The sequence below is a fragment of the Lacerta agilis genome, chromosome 2 (genome assembly GCF_009819535.1).
Source record: "Lacerta agilis isolate rLacAgi1 chromosome 2, rLacAgi1.pri, whole genome shotgun sequence".
In the NCBI taxonomy this organism is placed as follows: domain Eukaryota; kingdom Metazoa; phylum Chordata; class Lepidosauria; order Squamata; family Lacertidae; genus Lacerta; species Lacerta agilis.
This window is the reverse complement of record NC_046313.1, coordinates 108576899-108600872: the sequence shown is the minus strand read 5'-3', so window position 1 is coordinate 108600872 and position 23974 is coordinate 108576899. Positions and strand designations below refer to the sequence as shown.

Here is a 23974-nt window from a genome sequence, read left to right as displayed (position 1 = left end):
TTTACTCAAGTTATCAATAGGCAACAACCCTTTGCAAAGGCAGGCAGCCACCCTTGTGGGCTTACGACACACCCTTTTAAATTGCCATGGCCTGAACAATCTTCACAGCTCATCGCCTTCAGCAAACTAGAACCTTTTCCGCAGCTTCTCCTATCAATAGTAGCAGCACTTTGGATATTATACCCTTTTAAACTCCCCTTGCCCCACACCAAATACACTCCTAGGACGAGACTGAACTGCTTCTCGAACAGTTTCCCTTAAAATCAGAGGAAGGGGAGTTGGTACCCTCCCAGATCCCATCAGCCCCAGTCAACGCAGCTGGAAACCAGGGATTATGGGAGTTGTAGTGCTGCTGACAAAGATGGAGGTTCCTCACCCCTGCCCTAAAAGCTCAAATTAGACATTGATGGGGTGTGGGGGGGAGAGACCTGCTATTCAGCTGCATCTCCTTTTCCTGTATGGATAGCTCAGTCAGTAGACCCCAAGACATCTTATTGATCTCGGGGTTGTGGGTTCGAGCCCCACATTGGGCAAAAGATTCGTGCGTTGCAGGGGGTTGGACTAGATGATCCTTGTGGCCCCTTCCGACTCTACAATTCTATGATTCTATAATTCTTACACGTTAGGGCGAAATTATATCTTACTTTGTATACATATATTTAAAAACGGCTCAGGGGGTTGGGAGGAGGTATGCAGGAGATGGTGTTGGCACTAGCCAATAGGCTCCTACCACAGCCAAACTTTCATTGATGTGCTATAATTTGGCAGGTGCAGGTTCTCTGGCCCAGAACCAATTAAACAAATTAATTTAAACTGCAAGAAGGCACGAAAAGGCACGAAAATCACAGCCAGGCACTTTGGCGTATCAGTCTACTCCACTTGTCGTCATTTCCACAACGTCTTCCAGCGATGCTGAAGACCTTGCCACCATTCAGGCTGGTAAGTGCTACTGGCTTTTGAAAGGTTTTTTTTTTAAGGTTTTAAAGAGCTATAGGTGTTTGCAGAATGTTCCCCACTACACGTATTTTCACATTTATGCGCGGGACCCAAGAACGTAACCCCTGCGTTAGGTGGGGAGATTCCTGCATAATATTTTAATTGCTTTTACGTGTGCAGTTGTTTTGCATGTACGGTTTTAAAATTATTTTTTAAACTAAGTTTGTATTTTAAATTACATCGCTTTAGCTTTTTGTCGGATGCTGCCCTGGGCTCCTTTGGGAGGGGAAAGGACAGGACAGAAATTTAATAAATAAAAATAACACGGTTAATTGCAGGAAGTGATTAACAAATGAAATTATTATTATTATTAATAATAATAATAATAATAATAATAATAATAATAATAATATTTCCGGGAGGCAGGGAAATGTCAAGTGCAGTAATGTCACACTGCCGATCTCTTTTCACTTGATGTTACTGGAGAAACTGGAGGAATCGGATACACGTCAGTCCTAAGCACAAATCTCTCAGGGCCTTGGAAAAAGCACTGTTCGATGCAACCAGCTCTGGACTCAGGTGCTTCAAGAGTTTATTCACCTGAGAGAACTCCCCAGTGCAGAATTTGGAACTGTGGCAGTCCAACATGGGTTCACGTTTCCAAGCTTAGTGCTGCGCAAAACTCTCTGGGCGATTCGTTAACAGGGAAATACACCTCTCATGGGTCATTCCATGTCACGTGATCCAGTGACTTTGACCTTACCATTTTATTTCGCTTTCAGTTTCAGTTTCCTAAAAGTAGTCTAAGCGAAGATCCCAGATTTCAGCAAGCTATCATTCTGCTTTGAAATACATTTTTAAAAGAAAAGCCTGACTAGCTTTTAATTGAATAACTTTTTAAAGAAATGCCTGAAGGTCTTGTTTATTCTGTTATATTTTACTCCAAGAAAACCCACTTACCCTAAATAGAATCCAATAAGGCAGACATGTGCGTACAAAATATTTTTATTAAATGTGATGTCATTGAGATCGCAACATGAAATTTTGCAGGAAGCTCTTAGAAATATGAAATATTCCATACATTTTTTTGGGGGGGGATTTTAATCATATTGATTTTTTAAAATCACTTTTAATTTTTTTAGCTTAATTTTAAAATTTGAAGGAAATCCATCATGGGCCACATCATATTAAAGCCCATGAGCTTCTGAAGAGATTGATATTTTTAGTTTTGAAATATCTCCATTCTGGGCTGAGCTTTTAAGATTTTTGTACAGTAGGGCACGATCAAAATTGTCAATTTTTTTGAAATTCCAAACCTTCACACCTCGAAAACGGGATGAGATAAAAGAATTAAAAGTTAAGATATGAATTTAGTTTTGCTCATTCAACAAGTGTACAACAAGTGTACAAAGTTTTAAGAAAACTGGATGGTAAAAAATTAATTAAAAATTGGATCACTTGATATGGAATGACCCTCACCAAAGATTCAGAGCGCTTCTTGTTTGACTGCTGCAGGACAAGGCAACTTCCCCGCGGCAGACAGCTTCTCCTTCACGTGAAACTTCTGGTGCTTCACGATGTGCGACCGGTGAGAGAAGCACTTCCCACACTCCAGGCACTTGTAGGGCCTCTCGCCCGTGTGGACCCTCTTGTGAGCCAAGACGTTCGAGCGGTCCGAAAAGCGCTTCCCGCACTCGGAACAGGCGAAGGGCTTTTCCCCCGTGTGGACCCTCTTGTGCCTCGCCAGGGACGAGCTGTCAGCGAAAGACTTCCCGCACTCGGAGCAGGCGTAGGGCCTCTCCCCCGTGTGGATGCGCTGGTGTTTCACCAGCCCCGACTGCTGGGCGAAGAACTTGCCGCACTCCAGGCACGTGTAGGGCTTCTCGGAGGTGTGGACGCGGCAGTGCTTCACAAGGGCCGAGGGCCGAGGGAAACACTTGCCGCACTCCAGGCACTCGTAGGGCTGCTCCCCGGTGTGGATCACCCAGTGGCTCACGAGGGCGGAGTGCTGGTCGAAACATTCCCCGCACTCCAGGCACTTGTAGGGGTTCGCCCCTTGGTGGACTCTCTGGTGCACCACGACGTGCGACCTGTCGGCAAAGCACTTCCCGCACTCCAGGCACTTGTAGGGCTTCTTCCCCGTGTGGACCCTCTGGTGCCTCACGAAGGCCGGGTGGTCGGCGAAGTGTTCCCCGCACTGCAAGCACTTGTGGGGCTTCTCCTGCAGGTGGGTTTTCTGGTGGGCCGAAAGGGACGACTCCTGGGCGAAGCCCTTTCCGCACTCCAGGCACGTGTGGGGCCTATCGGCCGCGTGGACGCGCCGGTGCTTCACGAGGGCCGAGGGCTGGGGGAAACACCTCCCGCACTCCAGGCATTCGTACGGCTCTTCTCCGGTGTGGACCCTCCAGTGGCTCACGAAGGCTGCGTGCTGTTCAAAGCCATCGCCGCATTCCAGGCATTTGTAGGTTTTCTCTCCCGCCCGGGTTGCGACAGGGCCCGGCTGCCGAGCAAAACACTCCCCGCACACCAGACACCGGAAGGATTTCTTGCCCACCAAGATTCTCTGGGGCACAACGCCACAACGGTTCCCGCACCGGGGGCACGCTTCCATTTCCAGAGGGTCACCTGGTAGGAGAAAGGAGGGTTTCTTAGTCCACGTTCTAAACGAATGGAATCATAGAATTGTAGAGTTGGAAGGGACCCCCCGAGGGTCATCTACTCCAACCCCTTTCAAGGCAGGAATCTCAGCTAAAGCATCCCTGGCAGATGGCCTCCCAACCTCTGCTTAAAAACCACCAAGGAAGGACAACTCCACAACCTCCTGAGAACCCACATTTTATGTTCTATGGAGTTTATGCATGATTAAACGTACATAAGAGTGCCACAAGACTGAGTGTTGGGGGGGGGTGGAGAGAGGCTCGTTTAATTTCATTGTATACAGGATGTACAATGACATTATTATTATTATTAATCCTGTTAAAATAGAATAAATAAATAAATAATTGCCAACAAAGTTTGCTGCTGGGCCTGGGAGGGAAGGAAGCCCATAAAGAACACCAATAATATGTAGAGGTAAAAAAAAAAACCAAAAGTTGAATGAATGGCTCTTCTTCAGTGTGAGTGTCCACCTGGCTAGTCGTTAGTATGTGTTGTTTTTGTGGTTTTAATTGTTTTTAATCATCCTCTATGACAATTATCTCAATTATCTTGAGATGGTGGTTTAGAAGTGATTTAAGAAATGGGTGGTGATGATTTTGTTGAATCTATACTGTTACCTTTTGGTTGGAACAGCCTTACTTGTTTTTATGATTCAATTATTGTAACTTGCCCCGGGATGTTGTGGTGAGAGGTGGATAAGAAATTAAATAAATGAATGAATAAATAAATAAATGCAGAAGTGGTAAGGAGTGTACCAGACAATCACAAAAAGGGGGGCAAGAGGAGAAGATCAGCTGGCTGAGGTTTTTTTTTTTTATCACCAACGACTTACCTGAGCAGGCGTCAATGATCCCTGCTTCACCTCTGTTTTGGGATTCAGGTAACCAGAGTTCTTCTCCTCGTTCCATCTGGGAGATGAGTTCAGGCTTTGGGCACAAAAATCCTGTAGGCAAGACAATGTGAGGGTGTCAGTTTGCATTTCTTAGTACAGAAAGTACTGATCTAATGTGTAGAGAGATTTTTCCTAGTCTGCTTAGTTCAAGAGGGTTCTAGAAAGTTTCTTTCTATGTGAAAGAAACAGGAAGGTTTCTGTTGTTTGGATTATTTCTTCGGAGAAGCTTGAGTACAGCTGGTTTAAACTGCTTCTGTTATCTTTTTGTCAAGGCCGTACTGACTATAATAGTAAAACCAGGAGGAGCCTGGGTCTCACTCACTTTCTCTTTTCTGTCTCCTTTGTTCTGGTGTTGTTTCTGTTTGCTATAGTGTTAGTTTAAACTTATTACAAGCATTGTAATTGCTGCAACTGGATTTTTTTATGGACTGTGCCAATCCTGAATGTGCTGGATTTGTGACCATTATGCTCATTTGCCTTCAGTACCAGTAAAACATCTACTTCTGCTTCATTGACTACACAAAAGCATTTGACTGTGTCAACCACAACAAACCATGGCAAGTTCTTAAAGAAATGGGAGTGCCGGATCACCTCATTTGTCTCCTGAGAAATCTCTATGTGGGACAAGAAGCTACAGTTAGAACTGGATATGGAACAACTGATTGGTTCAAAATTGGGAAAGGAGTACGACAAGGCTGTATATTGTCTCCCTGCTTATTTAATTTATATGCAGAATTCATCATGCGAAAGGCTGGACTGGATGAATCCCAAACCGGAATTAAGATTGCCGGAAAAAATATCAACAACCTCAGATATGCTGATGACACTACCTTGATGGCAGAAAGTGAGGAGGAATTAAAGAACCTTTTAATGAGGGTGAAAGAGGAGAGCGCAAAATATGGTCTGAAGCTCAACATCAAAAAAACTAAGATCGTGGCCACTGGTCCCATCACCTCCTGGCAAATAGAAGGGGAAGAAATGGAGGCAGTGAGAGATTTCACTTTTTTGGGTTCCACGATCACTGCAGATGGTGACAGCAGTCACGAAATTAGAAGACGCCTCCTTCTTGGGAGAAAAGCAATGACAAACCTAGACAGCATCTTAAAAAGCAAAGACATCACCTTGCCGACAAAGGTCCGTATAGTTAAAGCTATGGTTTTCCCAGTAGTAATGTACGGAAGTGAGAGCTGGACCATAAAGAAGGCTGATCGCCGAAGAATTGATGCTTTTGAATTATGGTGCTGGAGGAGACTCTTGAGAGTCCCATGGACTGCAAGAAGATCAAACCTATCCATTCTGAAGGAAATCAGCCCTGAGTGCTCACTAGAAGGACAGATCCTGAAGTTGAGGCTCCAGTACTTTGGCCACCTCATGAGAAGAGAAGACTCCCTAGAAAAGACCCTGATGTTGGGAAAGATGGAGGGCACAAGGAGAAGAGGATGACAGAGGATGAGATGGTTGGACAGTGTTCTCGAAGCGACTAACATGAGTTTGGCCAAACTGCGAGAGGCAGTGAAGGATAGGCGTGCCTGGCGTGCTCTGGTCCATGGGGTCACGAAGAGTCGGACACGACTGAACGACTGAACAACAACAACCAGTAAAGCTCTGCTAGATGAAGTACAATTGCTTCTGGTCTATTTTTAGGGAATTCTGCTGTGTGTTTCAAGTTTCCTCCTGCTCCTCCCTCATGGCTGACAGAGAGTACTTGATGTACCTGGTCAGAATTCCTTAAATAGTGCTAGTCAAACTGAGTCTTGGGGAAATCTGAGATTCCTCAGAAGCTCTTCACGGGAATTCCCACAGATGAGGTTTCATCTTATATAGTGCAGATATAGATTGACAGCCTCAGTGAGGATCAGGCCTCTACATCTCAGCCTAGGCTACCTCCTGTATCTTTCACCTCTCGCAAAGCGAGGCTGCAAACTCCTTACCCAGTGAGGTTACATTCCCATAGTTCTCCATCATGACATCCCTGTACAAGGCCCTTTGGTCTGGATCCAACAGAGCCCCCTGGCTCTCCGTGAAATACACAGCCACATCTTCAAAAGTCACCGGACTCTGTAAGAATAAAGGGTTCTGTCTAGTTTGCACTACTTCATAAACGTTTCAGGTTTTTTTTTTAATGTAATCAGTTAGTCAGTGCATGGTTTGAAAAGATTTATGGCGTGTTAGCTTTAAAAAATGTGATTTTACAACAACTTATTTGTATGGGTAACATTCCTAGCTCTAAGCCAGGCATAGGCAAACTCGGCCCTCCAAATGTTTTGGGACTCCCATCATCCCTAGCTAACAGGACCAGTGGTCAGGGATGATGGGAATTGTAGTCCCAAAACATCTGGAGGGTTAGAAGAAGGATAGTATTAGTTTAAATGGGAAGTTACTCAAATATATTTGCAAGGGACGCAGAAGGAGGAGACAGGAGGAAGTCCGATTAAGATGTGAGAAAAATACAGGTTGTTAAAGATAATGAGATTTTTGTAGTTTTTTTCTTTTTTTCTTTTTTATGTAGTTTGTTTTAATTGTTGTTGTTGTTGTTGTTATATGTTTTGTTTAAAAATTGTTCAATAAATATTATTTAAAAGAAAACAAAACATCTGGAGGGCCGAGTTTGCCTATGCCCGTTCTAAGCCCTTTGCTCCTGGACAGGAAGGTGCCATTTCGGCCATATTAGCACTGACAAAAAGAAAACTTAGGTCACTTTTAGTATGTACACTATGATGTTAAACATACCACTGACAGAGAGAATAAGTAAACCTCAACATTGCAGGCAGGGAACAAAAGGCAAGCGCCTTTTCTGGGCTTAGGAGGCTGGATTCTCCCTACCCAACCTCTTCCATTTTAATGGGAGTTAGGATCATAGAGTTGGAAGGGACCACAAGGACCATCAAGTCCAACAACCTGCAATGCAGTAACCTTTTTACCCAATTCTTCTTCTTCTTCTTCTTCTTCTTCTTCTTCTTCTTCTTCTTCTTCTTCTTCTTCTTCTTCATTATTATTATTCAGGGGGATGGTGGGAGTTAGAGTCCAGCAGAAGGAGCAGGAAGGGACCGGGCTTGGGTCAGTTGCCTGGCATACACATCCTGCTGAACCCAGCGGGACCTGACTCTCAAGCACAGGGCAGCAGCCTGTTCCTTCCCCATCGCTAGCACCTGCCGCAGAGCCTTCCTCCTTACCTGAGACAGCTCCGTTGCTGCCCTTGTCATTTCTACAGAAAGTGGGGACAATCCAGATTCAAGCGCCGACATCATTCTGCATCCTGTGGGAACCAAAGGGTGGCTTATCAAAGTTGGGAACAGGAGCAAGGCAGAGTCACACCCATGCACCACCTGCATGCAAACCTCTTCACCCCACTTGTTTTCAGAGCATGCTCTACTTCACTTTCCCCTCTTCTCCCCGCCCCCAACCAAAAAAAGGAGTTCTCCTCCTCCTCCTCCTCCCAGCTCCATGACGTCTTTCGCCCCTCCAGGGTCCCCCAAAAGCCAGCCCACCCACCCCTTGCGCGCTTTCACAAGGGCTCCTGCGGGCGCTCCCTCGGCGTCGCTCCTGACAATTCCATCCCCATCCCATCCCTCATCCGGGCTCCTCCAAGCTGGGGCACGCGGAAGCCCAGTGGCCGCTGGGAATTGTAGTCCTTTGTCCCCGCGCTCTTCTGTTGCGTGAGGTTACGTTTTGCAAAGGGGGTTTCTGGGAATTGCAGTCCTCGCTTCCCTGCTCTGCTCAGAGCTGGCGCTTTGGAAACCGAGTTGGTGCTTGCTTTTGGCAGTTCTTGCGTGGTGGGAGGGGGGGCAGCCTAACGTTGTTGTTGTTGTTGTTAAGTTATTTATACCCTGCCTTTCCCCCTGACAGATAAAAAATTTGGGAAGGTGGGGGAAACAATAAAAAAACAATTAAATTAAATATAACGTTAGGGATTATAGCATATACAGAGCCTTGCTAATTAGTGCAGAACTTCCTCCCCCCCAAAAAAAAAAATGTGCTGGAAAGTCCTGCATTGTAGAGGGTCGGACTAGATGACCTTTGGGATCCCTTCCCACTTGACAATTCTCAGATTCTATGAAATATTTGTTAAACCTCAACAATATTCTGCCGTACTCATGTTCCATGTTTGCATTGATGCTGCATAATGCTCTTCTCCCACCTTCCCCTGGGTATCCTCTCTCTTTTCTTTCTTATTTCCCCACCTTCTCTTATGATGTTAAAGCTGCAATAAAATTATATGAGGGGGGGAAAGAAATAAACAGGGCCTTGATGGATCAGGCAAATCCTTATGGGTGTATAACAACTTTGGACCACTTCGATCAGCAGAACTGGCACTGTTACAGGTACCATATAATACTTGCTCCAGGTTGGTAAGGAATCTATATTTTAGTGTGGCACCATTTACACTTTGGAACTCCCTGCCTATTGAAATCAGGCCTTCACTGAACTCTTTTCAGTGCCTGCTGGAAACATTTCTGCTTATGCATGCCTACCCAGATATGTAGAATGCTGACATGTGTTTCATTCAGCTTTTTATCTTATTGTTGATTTCAATTTTTTAAAGAGCTGTTTTTACTGATAATTTCATTGTTTTATTCTTTTTTATTCAAACTGCTTTGAAGCTGTTGGTGGGTTGTTGTTGTTGTTTTGCAATCAAGTGGTATACATTTTTATGCAGTAAATAAATATTGAATCAGACAGTTGTTTCCCATGAACTTTCTTGATTTTTTTCTTTTAAAGAAAGACTCGTGCTGTAAGTTACAGGATATAATAAACATAGTTAAATGAAAAAGATGTAGTGAAAATACAACAACGGATATTGTTTTATGATAACTTGGAAGTTCCTTTATTGGTTACAAGGAATATATGTTAAAACTTTTATTAACCGTTAACTTGAAAAGTTACGTTTATCCATACAGAACACAAAGACAAGAGACATCACAACCCCCCTCCCCCCGGTAAGAAAAACATCCAATCAGGTTACATCGTTTAATGCGTTCTTCTTACCCACTCACATAAATGATCCAATATATAAGTACCCTATATACTGAGTGTATTCTGAGTAGTCAATCAATCAATCAATCAATCAGCTTACAGCAAGCCCAAATTACTCTCAAAACCTCCAGAATACTATTCCGATTTAAATATTACAAGTGCCTTGTATTAAAATATTAACACTAGATATATGCTGCTGGAGTCAGAAGGATAGTTTTGTTCCACCTCCACTATCAGAGAAAGTATGCCTCTGAAAACCAGCTGCGAGGAGCTGCAAGTAAGGAGAGCACAGCTGTGATCAGTGTTCCTGCTTGTGGGCTCCCCATGTGCTTCTGGTTGGCCCCTGTGAGAACAGGACGGTGGACCTCATGGGCCCTTGGGCTGTTCCAGCACAGCTCTTGTGACGTTCCTATGAACCGGTGGCGGCTGTTGTAGTTTCACTGCCCAGGCGCCAGTCGTTACTCCATGTGAGGCCACGACCACGAGCAGCAGGAGGAGGAGAAGCACTCGCTGAATGTGCAACCGGCAAACTCGCCTCCAGTGTTGGGGTCTGATGGCGATCGACACTGGTCAGCCCCCATGACCCACCGGAACAGGGGGACACATGCTAACGGTGTCTGCCACAAAAAAAACCAATGCCCATTTCGCCTTGGCGAGAAGAGCAAAAACAACAGGTCACCGAAGAAGGGGAGCAAAAGGAAGGTGTGGCCCCATAGTGCTGCAACAGGGTCACTTCCTCGCCTGCCAGGGGGTCTGGGTGTGTGTTTGGGGGCCAGATGTCTAGCCTGCAAACACCAGTTAGTGAGCCAAGTGGCCACTAACCAAGGACAAACCCCAGGTCTTTCTGGCAGCACCCAGAGGAAGTTGAGAGAATAAAGGTCAGGAAGGTGGGTCAACAACCCCAACGTTACCCCTGAATTTCTCAAGTGACTCTGGGGGCACCCAATAACACACCAACCTGTGATTTTGATTGCTACCTTCCTTTTATTTTGTAGCTTTCATGGATGGAGGGGGACATTTCCCCCATCTTTATTTCCCATCAATTCTATCTAATGTTACTTGATGAAATTATTTTCCTCCAGTATTTCTTAATTTTTAATTCAAGCTTGCTGAATATCATTCATTCATATCTCTGCAGCTTTTTAGCCTATTCAGTTTTTATTTTAATAGGCTATTATGGGCTATTTCCACCTATGTAATACAGATTAATATTTTTATCATTTTTTTCCTTTATTTGCAATATATACCATTCATAAATGGTGATTTATACACTGCTGTTTTTTTTGTTTTTGTAACCCCACCTCCCCACGCAGAAGCACCATGTGTCTTAGTTATGTTTAATTTTTAAGTCATTTCATTTTTTTAAACAAAGGTATCATCCCACAAATGTGTTCTGCTGATTTAGAATATTTTTCAGTTTTATCCAAGAAGCTTGTGTCCTCGTTCTTTCCCATGCAGAGCTACTTTATATTTATATTTAATATTTTAAAAAAATCTACAGAATTCTTACAAAGTAGTTCTAAGGATATGGGATTCATAAACTAATTTTGTCATCCAGAGCACTCATTATTCTCTCCTTACATAATCCTATGGAGTTTAACTGCAATTTGCTATTAGCTCTATCAATCAGATTTCAAACACTGAATCTTATTTGAGATTGCTATTCTAAACACACTTACTAGACAGCAAATCCCATTGAACACAGTGGGATATTTGTCTCAGTAAACATGAATCAGTTGAATATATCTAATAAAACTGATTTTTCACAACACCACAATACTCAAAATCTAATATCTACATCAATTAAGAAATATTTATTTTTAAAAAACCAATGTGATAAATTAATATAATTATATCAACCACTAATTAATCACCACAGGTCCCTAATTTGCCACCTCTTCCCTCACGACTGTAATGACTGCAGTAATCACACTGTGGAAAACCATTTACAGAACAATGCATACATATCCAATATTAATTTGCTGGAGTCTCTTTATCCAATATTTAACCACAAGATTATTATGCATATCAAATGCCAACTGCTCATTTAAATCCCCCTATCTATTAAACCAATTAATAAGTTCCTTCTTTTATTTAACACCAACAAATTTTTTAACTAGGGTTACCATAGTTCATAAAGTGAAACTCAGGACACAAAAGTTTTTGAGCTTTTTTGGCAAAGTTTTCAAGCCTTTTTTTTTTTTTTGGCTAAATCTTTTTTTTTTTTTAAGTTTTTGAGCTATTTTTAATGAAAATTGCCAAAATCTACACTACCAACATGGGCTACATCTGGAAAATTCCACATGTATGTCAACCCTATTTTAGATCCTGAGAAGTACAGTACTTTTTTGAGTGCCCTTCGAATTTGACCGCCAGAGTTAAGCAACTAACTGTTCCAAACTCTCCCACGGAACTCAAATGAGAGGCTGTAGCATAGGAAGGGACCCCGAGGGTCATCTAATCCAACCCCCTGCAAGGCAGGACTCCTCCCCCCCCCCACGACTTGGGGCTCAAACCCACAACCGTGAGATTAAGAGTCTCATGTTCTGTTGATGGAGCTAACCTATCTGAGTTATGTGCAAAGCTCATGTTTTGCACGGATTGTCCCCGGTTCAGTCTCTGGCATCTGCTGCCTATCAGTTACGACCATGCCATGCTGGATGGATTCAAGGTTTGACTATAAGGCAGCTTCATGTGTCTCACTATGAGATTTGGAATTGCTTAAATTTGGCTGGGTTGTGCCTATTGATTCTCACTCAGTTCTTTCCAGTTGTCAGTGCCTGGGGGCTGTATCCAGCGCTGCAGCTGTGCTCATGCAGCAGGCTTCCACGAGTACAAACAAAATTTCTACTTCTTCTCCTGTCCTGTCCCCTCCACACCCTACATCAGCACCCTCAAAATCAGCTCCCAAGGGATGGGGAATCAGGTTATTATCCCCACCCCCCACAAAATGGAAAAAAACAGGAAGCTTTAGAGCGTAATTTGAGCCATGCCAAATGCAAAAGAACAACAAGAAATGAAATATTACATGTATACACGTACATACATACTGTTTCTATGTAGTGGAATATCAAATCAATACAGTAAATGCGGCAATATTATAGGATTATAATGAAATTATAAATTATCGAATGCAAACTTCACATAAATAGCAAGCTGGAACAAAACATGCAGCACAAAGCAAACATAGAGGGGAAATGAAGGTCATAAACACAACACAAAGAGCAAAGAGCCATGACTGGTACAGATGTACAGAATGGTGAGCTGTGAAACAAACTTTCCAAGTGCTAGGAATGAACTAGTTCAGTTTCGCAAAGTTCACTGAATTACGGTACTTCAAAAATCCCCAAAGCCGTCCCTTTAATTCCCAAGGGAAGAGAACGTGAATTAAGTTTGTTTTGGGGGTAGAACCTTTGAACCATGTCTAGTTCAGCTTCAGCTTCTTTCTCTTACATGCGTTTTTTACTCTTCTAGACTCCTTGGGCCTTTAAAATCGTTGTTTCAACGAAACAAAATAAACCATTCACACCTGGTCTTCTTAAACTATATTTCACTCTTCAGCACAGCAGCCTGTAGCATCCTGAATGCTGAGATAATTTTTGGTCAAGGATCCTTTAGGCGCACTTGAATTGAACTGTGGACTGAACTACTTTGTTTTGCAAGGGAAGACACTGAACTGGGATTAGCTCCCTTTTGGACTCACTGAATTTGAGCTAGTTCCTATGGGGGGGGGAGAGCTTTCTAAGCTCCAGACTGACCTTCCAACTTGGCCTTCAGCTAGGTAGCCAATAAGTAAATAATTCATTTAACATCCCCATCGTTTTAATTTTTTATATTTGTAGCCCACCTCTCCTCCAAGGGGAAGCACATGCCCTTCCCAGAAATTTTATGTCAGTTTATTCTGGTGGGTTAGTGAGAAAAATCCTGTCATGCAAAATGGTGGTTTAGGCAGGGCTGGCCTTGCATGAGGCGGCCGGGAAGGAGAGCTGAAGGCGAGAACTGGGGTCTTAATGGTACAAGAGGACTTTTCAAAGTGTTTGCCTTGGGAGGGTGAGGAAGGCTGCCATTTTGGCTCTGCTTCAGGCCAGAGATATAACATCATTAGACTCTGCTGCAGGCCGCAAAATGGACTCTGCGTGTGTGTGTGTGTGTGTGAGAGAGAGAGAGATCATGCTCACACCATACATTAAAGCAGTATAAAACTACTTTATAACGGTCATGGCTTCCCCCAAATAATTATGGAGCTATAGTTTAAGGGTGCCAAGAGTCGTTAACAGACCCCCTACATTCCCCTCAGAGCTACAGTTCCCAGAGGGATTTTGACTGTTTAAACCGCTCTGGGAATTTTAGCCCTTGTGAGGGGAAAAGGGAGCTCTTCTCACAACCCTCGGCACCCTTAACAAACTACCGTTCCCAGGATTCCTTGGGGGGGAAGCCATGACTGTTCAAAGCGGTGCAACAGTGCTTTAAATGGGATCCCTGAGAAGGGGGTCTGTGGGTATTTTATACCCCCAAATCCACCCACTCCTATGGGATCCCTGTCAGGGTGAAGTGCAGTCACCTACTATCTGGGCTAAGAGAGAGGTTCTCTCCTGGCAGCTGCAATGTCCCCATGGGATACTGCTTTTTCCTTTCAGAAGTGCATGTGACTGCACATTTAATGCAACCAGAATTTCAGAAACACTGCTAGGAGCCGAGCTAAACCTTCTTCCTGTCCCTGGTGACCCCCCAAAGCCATTAAGAACCAAGCCTGCCCCTATCTGTATATAGCCTGTTCCAGGTTCTGGTTTAATTTAAAATTTAAATAACTTTTATTGTTTTTTCCAAAAAAAGGGGGGGTTATACAATTATTCTGCAAACAGTGCTATCAAACGGGACTCTAGTGGCAAGATACATACCCCGTATACACTATAGACCATTGTCGAACATAAAATAAAGCCAAAACGCGCCTGGGGGTAAGCTCTGAAAAGTTGGAGCCAGGGAAAGGACAGTTGTGGAGAGCACCAACTGGCTAGCACCTGTGATGTCACAAACAGCTTTCCCTGCTCCCCCATTACGCAAATGTTCGTAAAATATTTGGTGGGTTTAGGTTTTTCCCTGTTTGAGAGAAGAACAACAAAAGAACGTACGTGTGGCCCGCTTGTTAAAGGCAGACAACACACACATAATATAGACAGCTGAGCCCATTTGACTTGGTGTGTGGCTGCCCTGCTGACTGCAAAGTCAAGCTCAGGTAAAGAACTGTGGTTATTTGTGAAATACTAAATCCGTCTTCACCCCAAGGTACGTCTCCATCTAAGCCTGAGAAGGTCCTCCTGGGCCTGCTTCCATAGGTATCTGGTTGGCCACTGGGGGTGCAGGTGCTGGACAAAATGGGCCTCTGGCCTGATCCAGCAAGTTCTTCTTATGTTCTTAAGTGCTGGCTATTTGATACTGAATAAGGCTCCCTTTCTCCATCAAGCTCTCGTGATCGTTGAGGCGTTGGCTGGCTTTCGCCTCTCAGTGAACTCTGTGGTGAACGCGGAGGTGCGAGTGCCGAGCGAAGCACTTCCCACACTCCAGGCAATTCGTAGGGTTTCTCTCCCGTGTGGACTCGCTGGTGCTTCACGAGGTTGGACAGCTGAGAGAAGCATTTGTCGCACCTCCATACACTTGTAGGGCTTCTCTCCCGTGTGGACTCCTGGTGGATCATGAGGGCCGAGCGCTGAGCGAAACACTTCTCGCACTCCTGGCATTTGTGAGGCTTCTCCCCCGTGTGGACTCGCTGGTGGTTCACGACGTCCGAGTGGATGGCAAAACACTTCCCGCACTCCAGGCATTTGTACGGCCTCTCCCCCGTGTGGATGCGCCGGTGTTTCACGAGGTCCGACTGCTGGGCAAACACTTCCCACACTTCAAGCACATTAGGGTTTCTCCCCGTGTGGACTCTCTGGGTGGTTCACGAGGTTCGACTGGTGAGCAAAGCGCCTCCCGCACTCCTGGAACTTGTAGGGCTTCTCCCCTGTGTGGACCTCTGGTGGTTCACGAGGACGGACTGCCGTGCAAAGCATTTCGCACACTCCAAGCACTGGTAAGGCTTCTCCCCGTGTGGACCCTTTGGTGATTGATGAGGAACCGAGTGTGCGTGCGAAGCACTTCGCACTCGGGAACACTTGTACGGCTTCTCTCCCCGTGTGGACTCTCCGTTGCCTGACAAGCTGCTATCTCTGGGGTTGAAGCATTTCACGCACTCCGGGCATTTGTAGGGTTTCTCCCCCGTGTGGATCCTGTGGTGGTTCACGAGGACGGACTGGCGCGCAAAGCCACTTCCCACACTCCAGGCACCTGAAGGGGCCTCTTCCCCTGTATGACTCGCTGGTGTTTCACGAGCTCCGAATGGTGAACGAAATAATTTGCACACTCCAAGCATTTGAAAGGCTTCTCTCCCATGTGGACCAACCGGTGTATGATGAGATCCGCTTTTCTGAGAGGAAGCATTTCCCACACTTGCGGCACGAGTTCTTCTTCCTCAAGGACACCTGGAAGGGGGGTGAGAAGTGGGGGGGGGGGCGACATTGACAGGTTGACCTTCAACTCCAGAAGAGGAAGAATCGTAGAAAGTACAACCAGGGGTGAGTTGTAGGAAATAAGCTGTAAACTTCCTGGGAATTTTTTTTTGCCACAGGAGGTGATGGCAACCGACCGCTTTAAAACAGCTTGCCTTTAAAAAGTGGAAGCAAGCTGGTAAATTTCCTGAGGTAAATTTTTGCCACAGAAAGTGCTGGCAACCAGACTGCCAAATCGGGTGGCTTTAAAAGTGGAAGCAAGCTGTAAATTTCCTGAGGTAAATTTTTGCCACAGAAAGTGGGTGGCAAACCAGACCGCAAATCAGGCGGCTTTAAAACTGGAAGCAAGCTGTAAATGTCCTGAGGCAAATTTTTGCCACAGAAAGTGGTGGCAACCAGGACCGCCAAATCGGGTGGCTTTAAAACTGGAAGCAAGCTGTAAATTCCTGAGGCAAATTTTTGCCACAGAAGTGGTGGCAACCAGAACCGCCAAATCGGGTGGCTTGTAAAACTGGAAGCAAGCTGTAAATTTCCTGAGGTAAAAATTTTGCCACAGAATGTGGTGGCAACCAGACCGCAAATCGGGTGGCTTTAAAACTGGAAGCAAGCTGTAAATTTCCTGAGGTAAAATTTTGCCACAGAAGTGGGTGGCAACCAGGCCGCTTAAAACAGCTTGCTTTAAAACTGGAAGCAAGCTGTAAATTCCTGAGGCAAATTTTTGCCACAGAAAGTGGTGGCAACCAGACCGCCAAATCGGTTGGCTTTAAAACTGGAAGCAAGCTGTAAATTTCCTGAGTAAATTTTTGCCACAGAAGTGGTGGCAACCAGACCGCCAAATCAGGTGACTTTAAAACTGGCTTTAAAAAAAAAATAAGTCTATTCATGGCTACTAAACGACTTAGGCCCTAAATATCTGAAGACTGTCTCCTTCCCTGAAGACCTCTTTGATGTTAAGATCGGAAGAGGGAGCGAGCCCTTTGGGGTAGTTCGAGATTGGTGGCTGGGGGCGACCATGAGAGGGTATTCCTTGTGGCAGCCCCAAAGTTGTGGATTCCCTCCCCACACAGGGTAAGCAAGTGTTTCAAAGAAAGTGGTGGGAAGAGGCAACACATCCAATGTAATGGCTGAGACTCATGTATGGGTGATGGGGGCGCGCTAGACATTCCTCAATGGATATTTGCCTGTTGGCATACCCTAACCTCTCACCTGCAGGCAACTGCTGCCCAAGTTCCGAGGATCTGGTACCCCACGAGCTCTCCTTGTTCCAGACGAGTGATGAGCATAGGCTTTGCAACCGGAAATCCTTGATAAAAGATTTAAAAATAAAATTAAATTAAAAACCCTCCTCTTCCTGCAAATTAAAGGACTATCAGAAAACAGGAGTTGTTGTTTTTCCTCCCTAGCTAACAAAAACAAGGAAGCGAAGTTCCTTACCTAAGGAGGTAACGTTCTCATAATTCTTCCATCATCACCTCTCTATATAGAGCTCTCTGATTTGGGTCCAGCAGAGCTCCTTGTGCCTCCGTGAAATAGACGGCCACATCTCTGAAAGTCACCACCCTCTGGAAGAAAGAAAAATCCTTGTCTCAGCCTCCTCTGCCTCAAAAGCTCTCATCCGCAGAGAGAAAATGGAAAGTCTGCAAACGTTTCTATATTTCATTCCATAGTATTTAATATATACCAGAGTGGTTTAAACATCAATCCCTCTTCCCAGAGATCTCTGGGGACTGTAGACTCTGCAAGGGAGGAGGGGGTCTCTTAACAACTCTCAGCACCCTTAACAAAACTATAGTTCCCAGGATCCTCTGGGGAGCCCATGACTGTTGAAAGTAACGTTAATAGTGCAGTGTGTCATGTGCACACGAGCAAGATCCGCAATCCCTCAATGGGCAGCACTTTTCAGTGGAGGTTAAAAAGGGTATTTTTCCATGTACCCCAATCACTTCCACTTGGAGGACTACGGGCCCTCAACATCTTACCTGAGTTGGCTCAGCTGCAGCTCTTTCCCATCCTCTGGAAGGAGGAGACAATCCGGACAGAAACATGGCCCTCATTTTGTCTTCTGTAGAAGTTAAAAAGCCCAAGAAAAAGTGGTTCATTTCAAGTACTAAGAGTAGGGCGTGTTGAATTTTTCATCTTTAAAAATGCTGATTTGAGGGGTGGTAAATATGTGAAAAGTTCCTAATTTTTTAACATTTTAAATTTTTTTCTGTCATTTAAACATATAGGTTGTTCCCAAATTTTCATGAAAACAGATGTTGGTAAAATTGATTACAAGATATTGTAGTTCTCTTATATATGTATTGTAGTTATCTGTATTATTAATATTAATATTATACAATGGTATGATTTCTTTTTTTCTACAACCAGTGATAACTGCTTCACTATGACTACAAAGAAGAGAACAAGACAGGAACATTCACACATATGAGCAACCTTATTGGAAGTGGAAGAGACATGTTGCCTTCTGAATTACCAACTTTGTGAGACGTGTTAAGATATGGACTGTTGCTGAGAGAACAAAGTAGTGAGGATATGAGAAACTATCCAGCTGCCAGTGTTGCAAAAGACATATATCCTAAAGTACTTGAAAAATGGGAACGAGCAAACTGTTTTGTTTTCTGTTGTGAATTCAAGAGTTACAGTATTAGCAAAGATTCAAGAAAGTTGGGAGCAAGCAAAAAACATATCTCTTGGAAGGGGCAAGTTAGATATTAAAGAAGCCTTTGCTTCAAAACTTGACAAGCTCTTTGACATTCTCAATTGCAAATGTGAAATCATTATGTGCTCTGAATTTGGCTGTGCTACAGATTGCACAAAAGAAGCTCACATTAATTGTACATGCTAAAGACAAGAAGATCCCAGTGAAAGAACTTGCTTTCATTAAAGGCCAGAGAAACAAGATTGGTTCTATTGGACCACACCAAATTGGTTTGCCAGATTTTCCAGAACATAACAGACTGATAAAGAAGCAAAAGAGGAGAAGTTGAGAGAACAAGACTTGCTGATGCTGAATATAAAAGGAATGCTTGCAGACTTCTTCACTTCCATCACATGAAGAAAGTTCCTCCGGTTGGAAATGAGGAAAAAGAATCTGATACAGAAGATGGAAGTGAATCATAATTATGATTTAGCAGCTCCTTCAACTTCTAATGGAGAGAAACAGTACAATACATTAGATATACCTAATGTTGCTATGCAGAGCATCAGATATGGTGTTGGTCTTCGTGCCACAGCTGCAATTACCACCGCTGCATTTATTGATATTGGCTTGATCACTGAAGAAAATACGAAACTTGTTGTTGACCACAATAAAGTAAAGAGAGCGCAGGAGAAATTGATGTCATCATTAGACAATGAATTTGAAGAAATTTGTAAGAAGGGTCAAATTGATTGCATATTTTTCGATGGTGTGAAGATTCAACTAAAGTTATGCTGAAGGCTGAAAATTCAGAGCAGCAGTTTCCCAGTACTATGAAAGAACATTATTCAGTTTGTAGTGAGCCAGGTGGGAGATACCTTTATCACTTTACACCAGAGAAAAGCTCAAAGAAAAAAACCAGCTGAAATAATTGCTGACAATTTACTGAATTTCATGAAAGAGAAAGGTATTGATAAAACAATACAAGCAATTGGAGGTGATTCAACAAATATTAATACGGCTGGGAAGGTGGCACCATGCACTGGGTAGAAGTCAAACTAGGCCGCAAACTTAACTGGCTAGTTTGTGCTCTTCACACCAACGAGTTACCTCTTCGCCATTTAATCACAGCCCTTGATGGGAAGACTTTGTCAAACAACAAGTGGACAGGTGACATTGGTAAAATGTTAGATGCAGCTACAGAGCTTGATATTAATCCTAAATTTCCAAAAATTTCAATTGGAGTACCTGTTATTGAACTCAGTGACAGTATTGTGAAGGATCTGTCAACCGATCAAGCGTATGGATATAGAATTACACAGGCCATAAGAGCAGGTAAACTTCCCAATAATCTGGCACTTCTTGAAATTGGGAGCCATTCAAGGTGGCTTACAACAGCAAACAGACTTTGTCGCTTGGGTTTCCAAACATGGCCTAAAAGGCAAAAACCTCAAGAATTTAAGGCTGATTGTGGAATACATCGTTGGTGTGTACTATCCGTGTTGGTTCAACAAAGTAAAACATTTGTGGATAGAAGGCCCACGTCATTTGTTGTTTCAATTGCAACAGCTTAGACTGCAAAACAAGGCTGTAGTAAATGCTGTTTTGCCGACTGTTAAGCGTTCAGCGTGGTATCATTTAGTGAAAGTTAATTCAGACACTGCTGTGCTCAAATAATAAGGAAGAAAGGAGAGCTGGAATTCAAAAGATCATCGATTTGAGAGGTGGCAATGATGATACATTTGGAGACCTTTCAGTACGTCCAAGGAAGACACCTTCTATAAACCCCTGCTTCAAACTTATTGGAGTTGATAGACTGGTTTGATGGAGTTTATGAACCTCCATTAACATGCAAAATGACCTTGACAGAAATAAAGGAATTTATTGACAAGCCTATGCAGTTCCTCAGTGGCCTTGTCATGGTCAAGGGATTGAAAGATGTGTGAAACAAGTCACGGAGGCTGCGGAAAAGTGTATACACAGGAAAAAGGGAGGGCTACATCAGAGGCCAAGAAGCAGGTCGTCGGCTTTTGTCAAGAAATGAATCAAAACAGGACTTGATGAAACTTGTTATTAATTCAATTAATGTTATTTTTTTTTTACTATAATAGGACGTTATAAGATAAAGTGATGATATGTTACAGCTGGAAACAAAATTTCTTTATTTTTCGCTTGTATAAAATGATTAAAAACTTTAACTTCAAAATGCGAGTTTTGGTTTTTTTAGTGTATTTCAAACAAATCTCAATTTACCAAGCTAATCATCAACCAATCATAAAAAATTGCAGATTTGGATTCCTCATGTGCAATAACATATTTTAGAACCCCTCATTGAGCAAATTCGCAAAAGAAAAATTTTCCATCCTTAAATGACACACCCTTGTACATTGGATTTTCTGAGGTAAAATGCAAGATGGGAAAAGGAGACACACACAACCATCTATATTCCCATCCCAGAGCTACAGTTCCCAGAGTTCCATGTGAAGAGGATTTGACTGCTGCACCACTCTGGGAATTGTAGCTTGGTGGGGGGGGGGAGGGAAAAGCCACCATTTACCTTTTTCCTCGCACCCAGGGCCGGCCCAAGACATTTTGCGGCTTGAGGCAAAGGGACAAGCGGGCAGAAGCTGACCACGTAAGCAGCCGAATCGTGCTTCAATGCTGGCGAGAGGACAGCAGCCTCTTCCACCTCACCTGAGGCTAGCAGGCCACCTTTGGAAGCGCAGGCCAGGCTACATGGCTCAATTCCATCCTCCCAACAGTTCTGCCCCATTCTCCGCCTCACCTGCTGCCCTGAGGCGGCCCCTCAGTCGCCCTAACAGCAGGGTCGGTGGCCCTGTGATACCCATCCGTTGCCCAACGGAGCAGAGCGTTTCCTGCATCTGACAGCGCAGACTCCAGTCCGCAAAATACTTCTGCCACCGTGACTTCAGGCGCCGCGAGACCTTTGCTGTGTTAGCTGCAACAGACTCGCATCCTTGCTCCACCTCTGGACTCTGCCCACCGCACATGCGTTTTGGAGTAGGGGTCAAGAAGGAGTACACTATCGGAGGCTACTAGACACAACAGCTACGTCTTCCCTCCACTGTCGGAGAGACAGCAGCACACTTCTGTATACCAGTTTCCGGGAATCGCAAGCAAATGCTCTTGCACCCGGGTCCTGCTTGGGGGCACTGGGTTGGCGACTGTGAGACCAGGACTGGGTGGATCCTGCTTTTGGTGCAACATATTGGTTGGTTTGCAATCCTTTTTTTTTTAGCCACCCCTCATCTAAAGAGATCCCAGGGGCATTGACACATCTCTCCAGTTAAAGGAGCAAGGCACACGATAAAACAGGAAAACGCAAACTAAAAACCAAGTTGTTGTTGCGGTTGTTTTTTTTTTTTAAAGAAGTCCTGCTATTACCCTGTGGGCCGCGAGATGCTGTTTGGTGCCCCCAACTCCATCCACCGCTAATGGTGAGGGTCAGGGATGATGGCAATTGCAGCCCAGAAAAATCGGGGGAGGGGCATTCAGCAGGGCTGCAGAATTGCTAGATGATCCGACTTCTTTTTGCTTTGCTTTTAAAAATCTCTTTCTTCCTGCTCTTCCCTTCCCGTCTCGTTCGATTGCTAAAAAGGGGAGAGCGCGGCAGGCACCAAACAAGCCATGATCTCCCTCCTCTTGCCCACCGCTTCTGCCTCGTTCCCCGGGATTTCCCCCATTCTTCTTCTTCTTCCACCATTCCAAGGTTTGGGGTTTGGGGGGGTGTGAGCGGGGAGGGACAGGAAACAAAGGAAAACTCAAAAGCCCTGCTGTCGCCGCTCCCTCTCCACCCCGCACCGCTTCCAGATTCGTCATTATCAAAACCTAAGACGGAATCAGAAAAGTGGGGCGAGGGGGGAGAAAAGATGGGAGCCCACCCCACCCACCCTCCTTCTCCAGGAGGGCAAGCGCCCCTGTTTCTGGACCCTCACCTGCATTGGCTTAATTGCGCACAGGCTCCTCCAGGATGCAATTCACCAAGGGGGGGGGGCGCCACCCCACTCCCAGTAGATCCCTTTCTCTCCCCCCCCCCAATGTCTCCGCTAGATCTCTTGGGATTTAGACAGCCTAACCCTGGCTGCTGGGACTTGTAGTCCTCTTTTTTTTCCTTCACCTCTCTCGCCCCTCCTTTGCGTCTGCCCCGCACAAAAACCAAGCAGAGGGGATTCTGGGAGTGTAGTTCCCCCAGCGCCACCCTCGCCTGTGATTTACAGTATAAGCAAACGCAAGGCTGTCGGGAGCACTGCTACTAAAAATATAAAATGGCCTGCGGTGGGCTTGCATTTTCCAAAACCAAAGAGAAAGCAACAACAGCTTTTGTGGAGTTATAAACTCATCGTGGTTTTATCCCAATCAAGCCCTGTAAGTCTGGCTTGCTTCACAGGCAATAGCTTTTGTGTTCCAAGGAGCAGCTCAGGCTCCACAATCCCAGGAAGGAAACCAGGAGCTATTGTGCCAACCTCCCGTCTCGCTGGGCCTGGTTAAAAGCATTGGTTTTCCTCCTCTGCAGAACTGCCCCAGGCGTTCAGGAATCCAGGTTCCATCAGCCTCCAGGGACAGATCATCCAATCTGTCCTTACTACCCATCCAGACTTTTGAGAGATAGTGGTCCAGGAAGATGCACTGCACACACCACCTCTTGTATGTACACATAACCCTATTTATAGTTCTAGGAAGAAACGCCACACGGTAGTGGGCATATGCCAGTGGGCACCCCAACACTAAAATATTAAAATGTAACTCCTGCTCATGGAGCAATAGCAGCTGGTTGAAATCAGGTTTTTTTCAAAAACCCACTCACCTTCCTTGACTTGCTACCAGTTCACTGGCAGCTCTCGCCTCCTTGCATTCCTTCTCTTGCAACATGGTTCTCAGTTTATGTGCCACTGGGAGTCTAGACATGTTCTGGACGGGCATGTGAGTCGTGTATGTGAGTGCCAGGCTTTCCCCTGCCCCTCCCTACCCTGAGCAAGGCTCCACCCGATTGCCAACTATTTTAATTTCAAAAAACCCGTTTGATTTTTACTACCAGACTGATTTTGAAACCCCACGATGGAATTGTGTTTTAGTGAACAAGAATCATGAAGCACGTCATTAAAGTATAACTCAGCTGGTTAGAGCGTGGTGCTGATTAACGCCAAGGTTGCAGGTTCGATCCCTGTATGAGACAGCTGCATATTTTTTCTGCATTGAAGGGGTTTGGACTAGATGATCCTCAGGGTCTCTTCCAATGTAATACTATTGGAGAGGGGGGGAGCTCTCTAAGTGGCTCACATAATACAAAACGTTCGTAAGAAAATACAG

General features: G+C 44.6%; 2 protein-coding genes and 1 long non-coding RNA gene across 3 annotated transcripts in view; all 3 read right to left on the bottom strand.

Moving 5' to 3' along the window:
* LOC117042631 (zinc finger protein 850-like) overlaps positions 1 to 8070 on the bottom strand; it is a 279120-nt gene extending 271050 nt beyond the window's left edge. The window contains exons 1-5 of the mRNA XM_033142182.1: positions 7979 to 8070; positions 7660 to 7742; positions 6418 to 6544; positions 4427 to 4537; positions 2499 to 3561 (exon numbers count right to left, since the gene is read on the bottom strand). Coding sequence (XP_032998073.1) covers positions 2499 to 3561; positions 4427 to 4537; positions 6418 to 6544; positions 7660 to 7734 — 1376 coding nt within the window. The 5' untranslated portion in view covers positions 7735 to 7742; positions 7979 to 8070. The remainder of the gene's footprint in view (positions 1 to 2498; positions 3562 to 4426; positions 4538 to 6417; positions 6545 to 7659; positions 7743 to 7978) is intronic.
* Positions 8071 to 14864: 6794 nt separating this feature from the next.
* On the bottom strand, positions 14865 to 15869 carry LOC117042410 (zinc finger protein 436-like). Its single transcript, XM_033141956.1, has 2 exons — positions 15486 to 15869; positions 14865 to 15389 (listed from the first exon to the last, which is right to left on the bottom strand). The coding sequence occupies exons 1-2, from the start codon at positions 15867 to 15869 to the stop codon at positions 14865 to 14867; spliced, it is 909 nt and encodes a 302-aa protein (XP_032997847.1).
* A 1424-nt stretch (positions 15870 to 17293) lies between these two features.
* On the bottom strand, positions 17294 to 22672 carry LOC117042974. The gene is made up of 4 exons (XR_004426124.1): positions 22603 to 22672; positions 17985 to 18067; positions 17440 to 17567; positions 17294 to 17308 (listed from the first exon to the last, which is right to left on the bottom strand). It is a non-coding gene; the product is annotated as an uncharacterized LOC117042974 (long non-coding RNA).
* Between the last annotated feature and the right edge of the window lie 1302 nt (positions 22673 to 23974).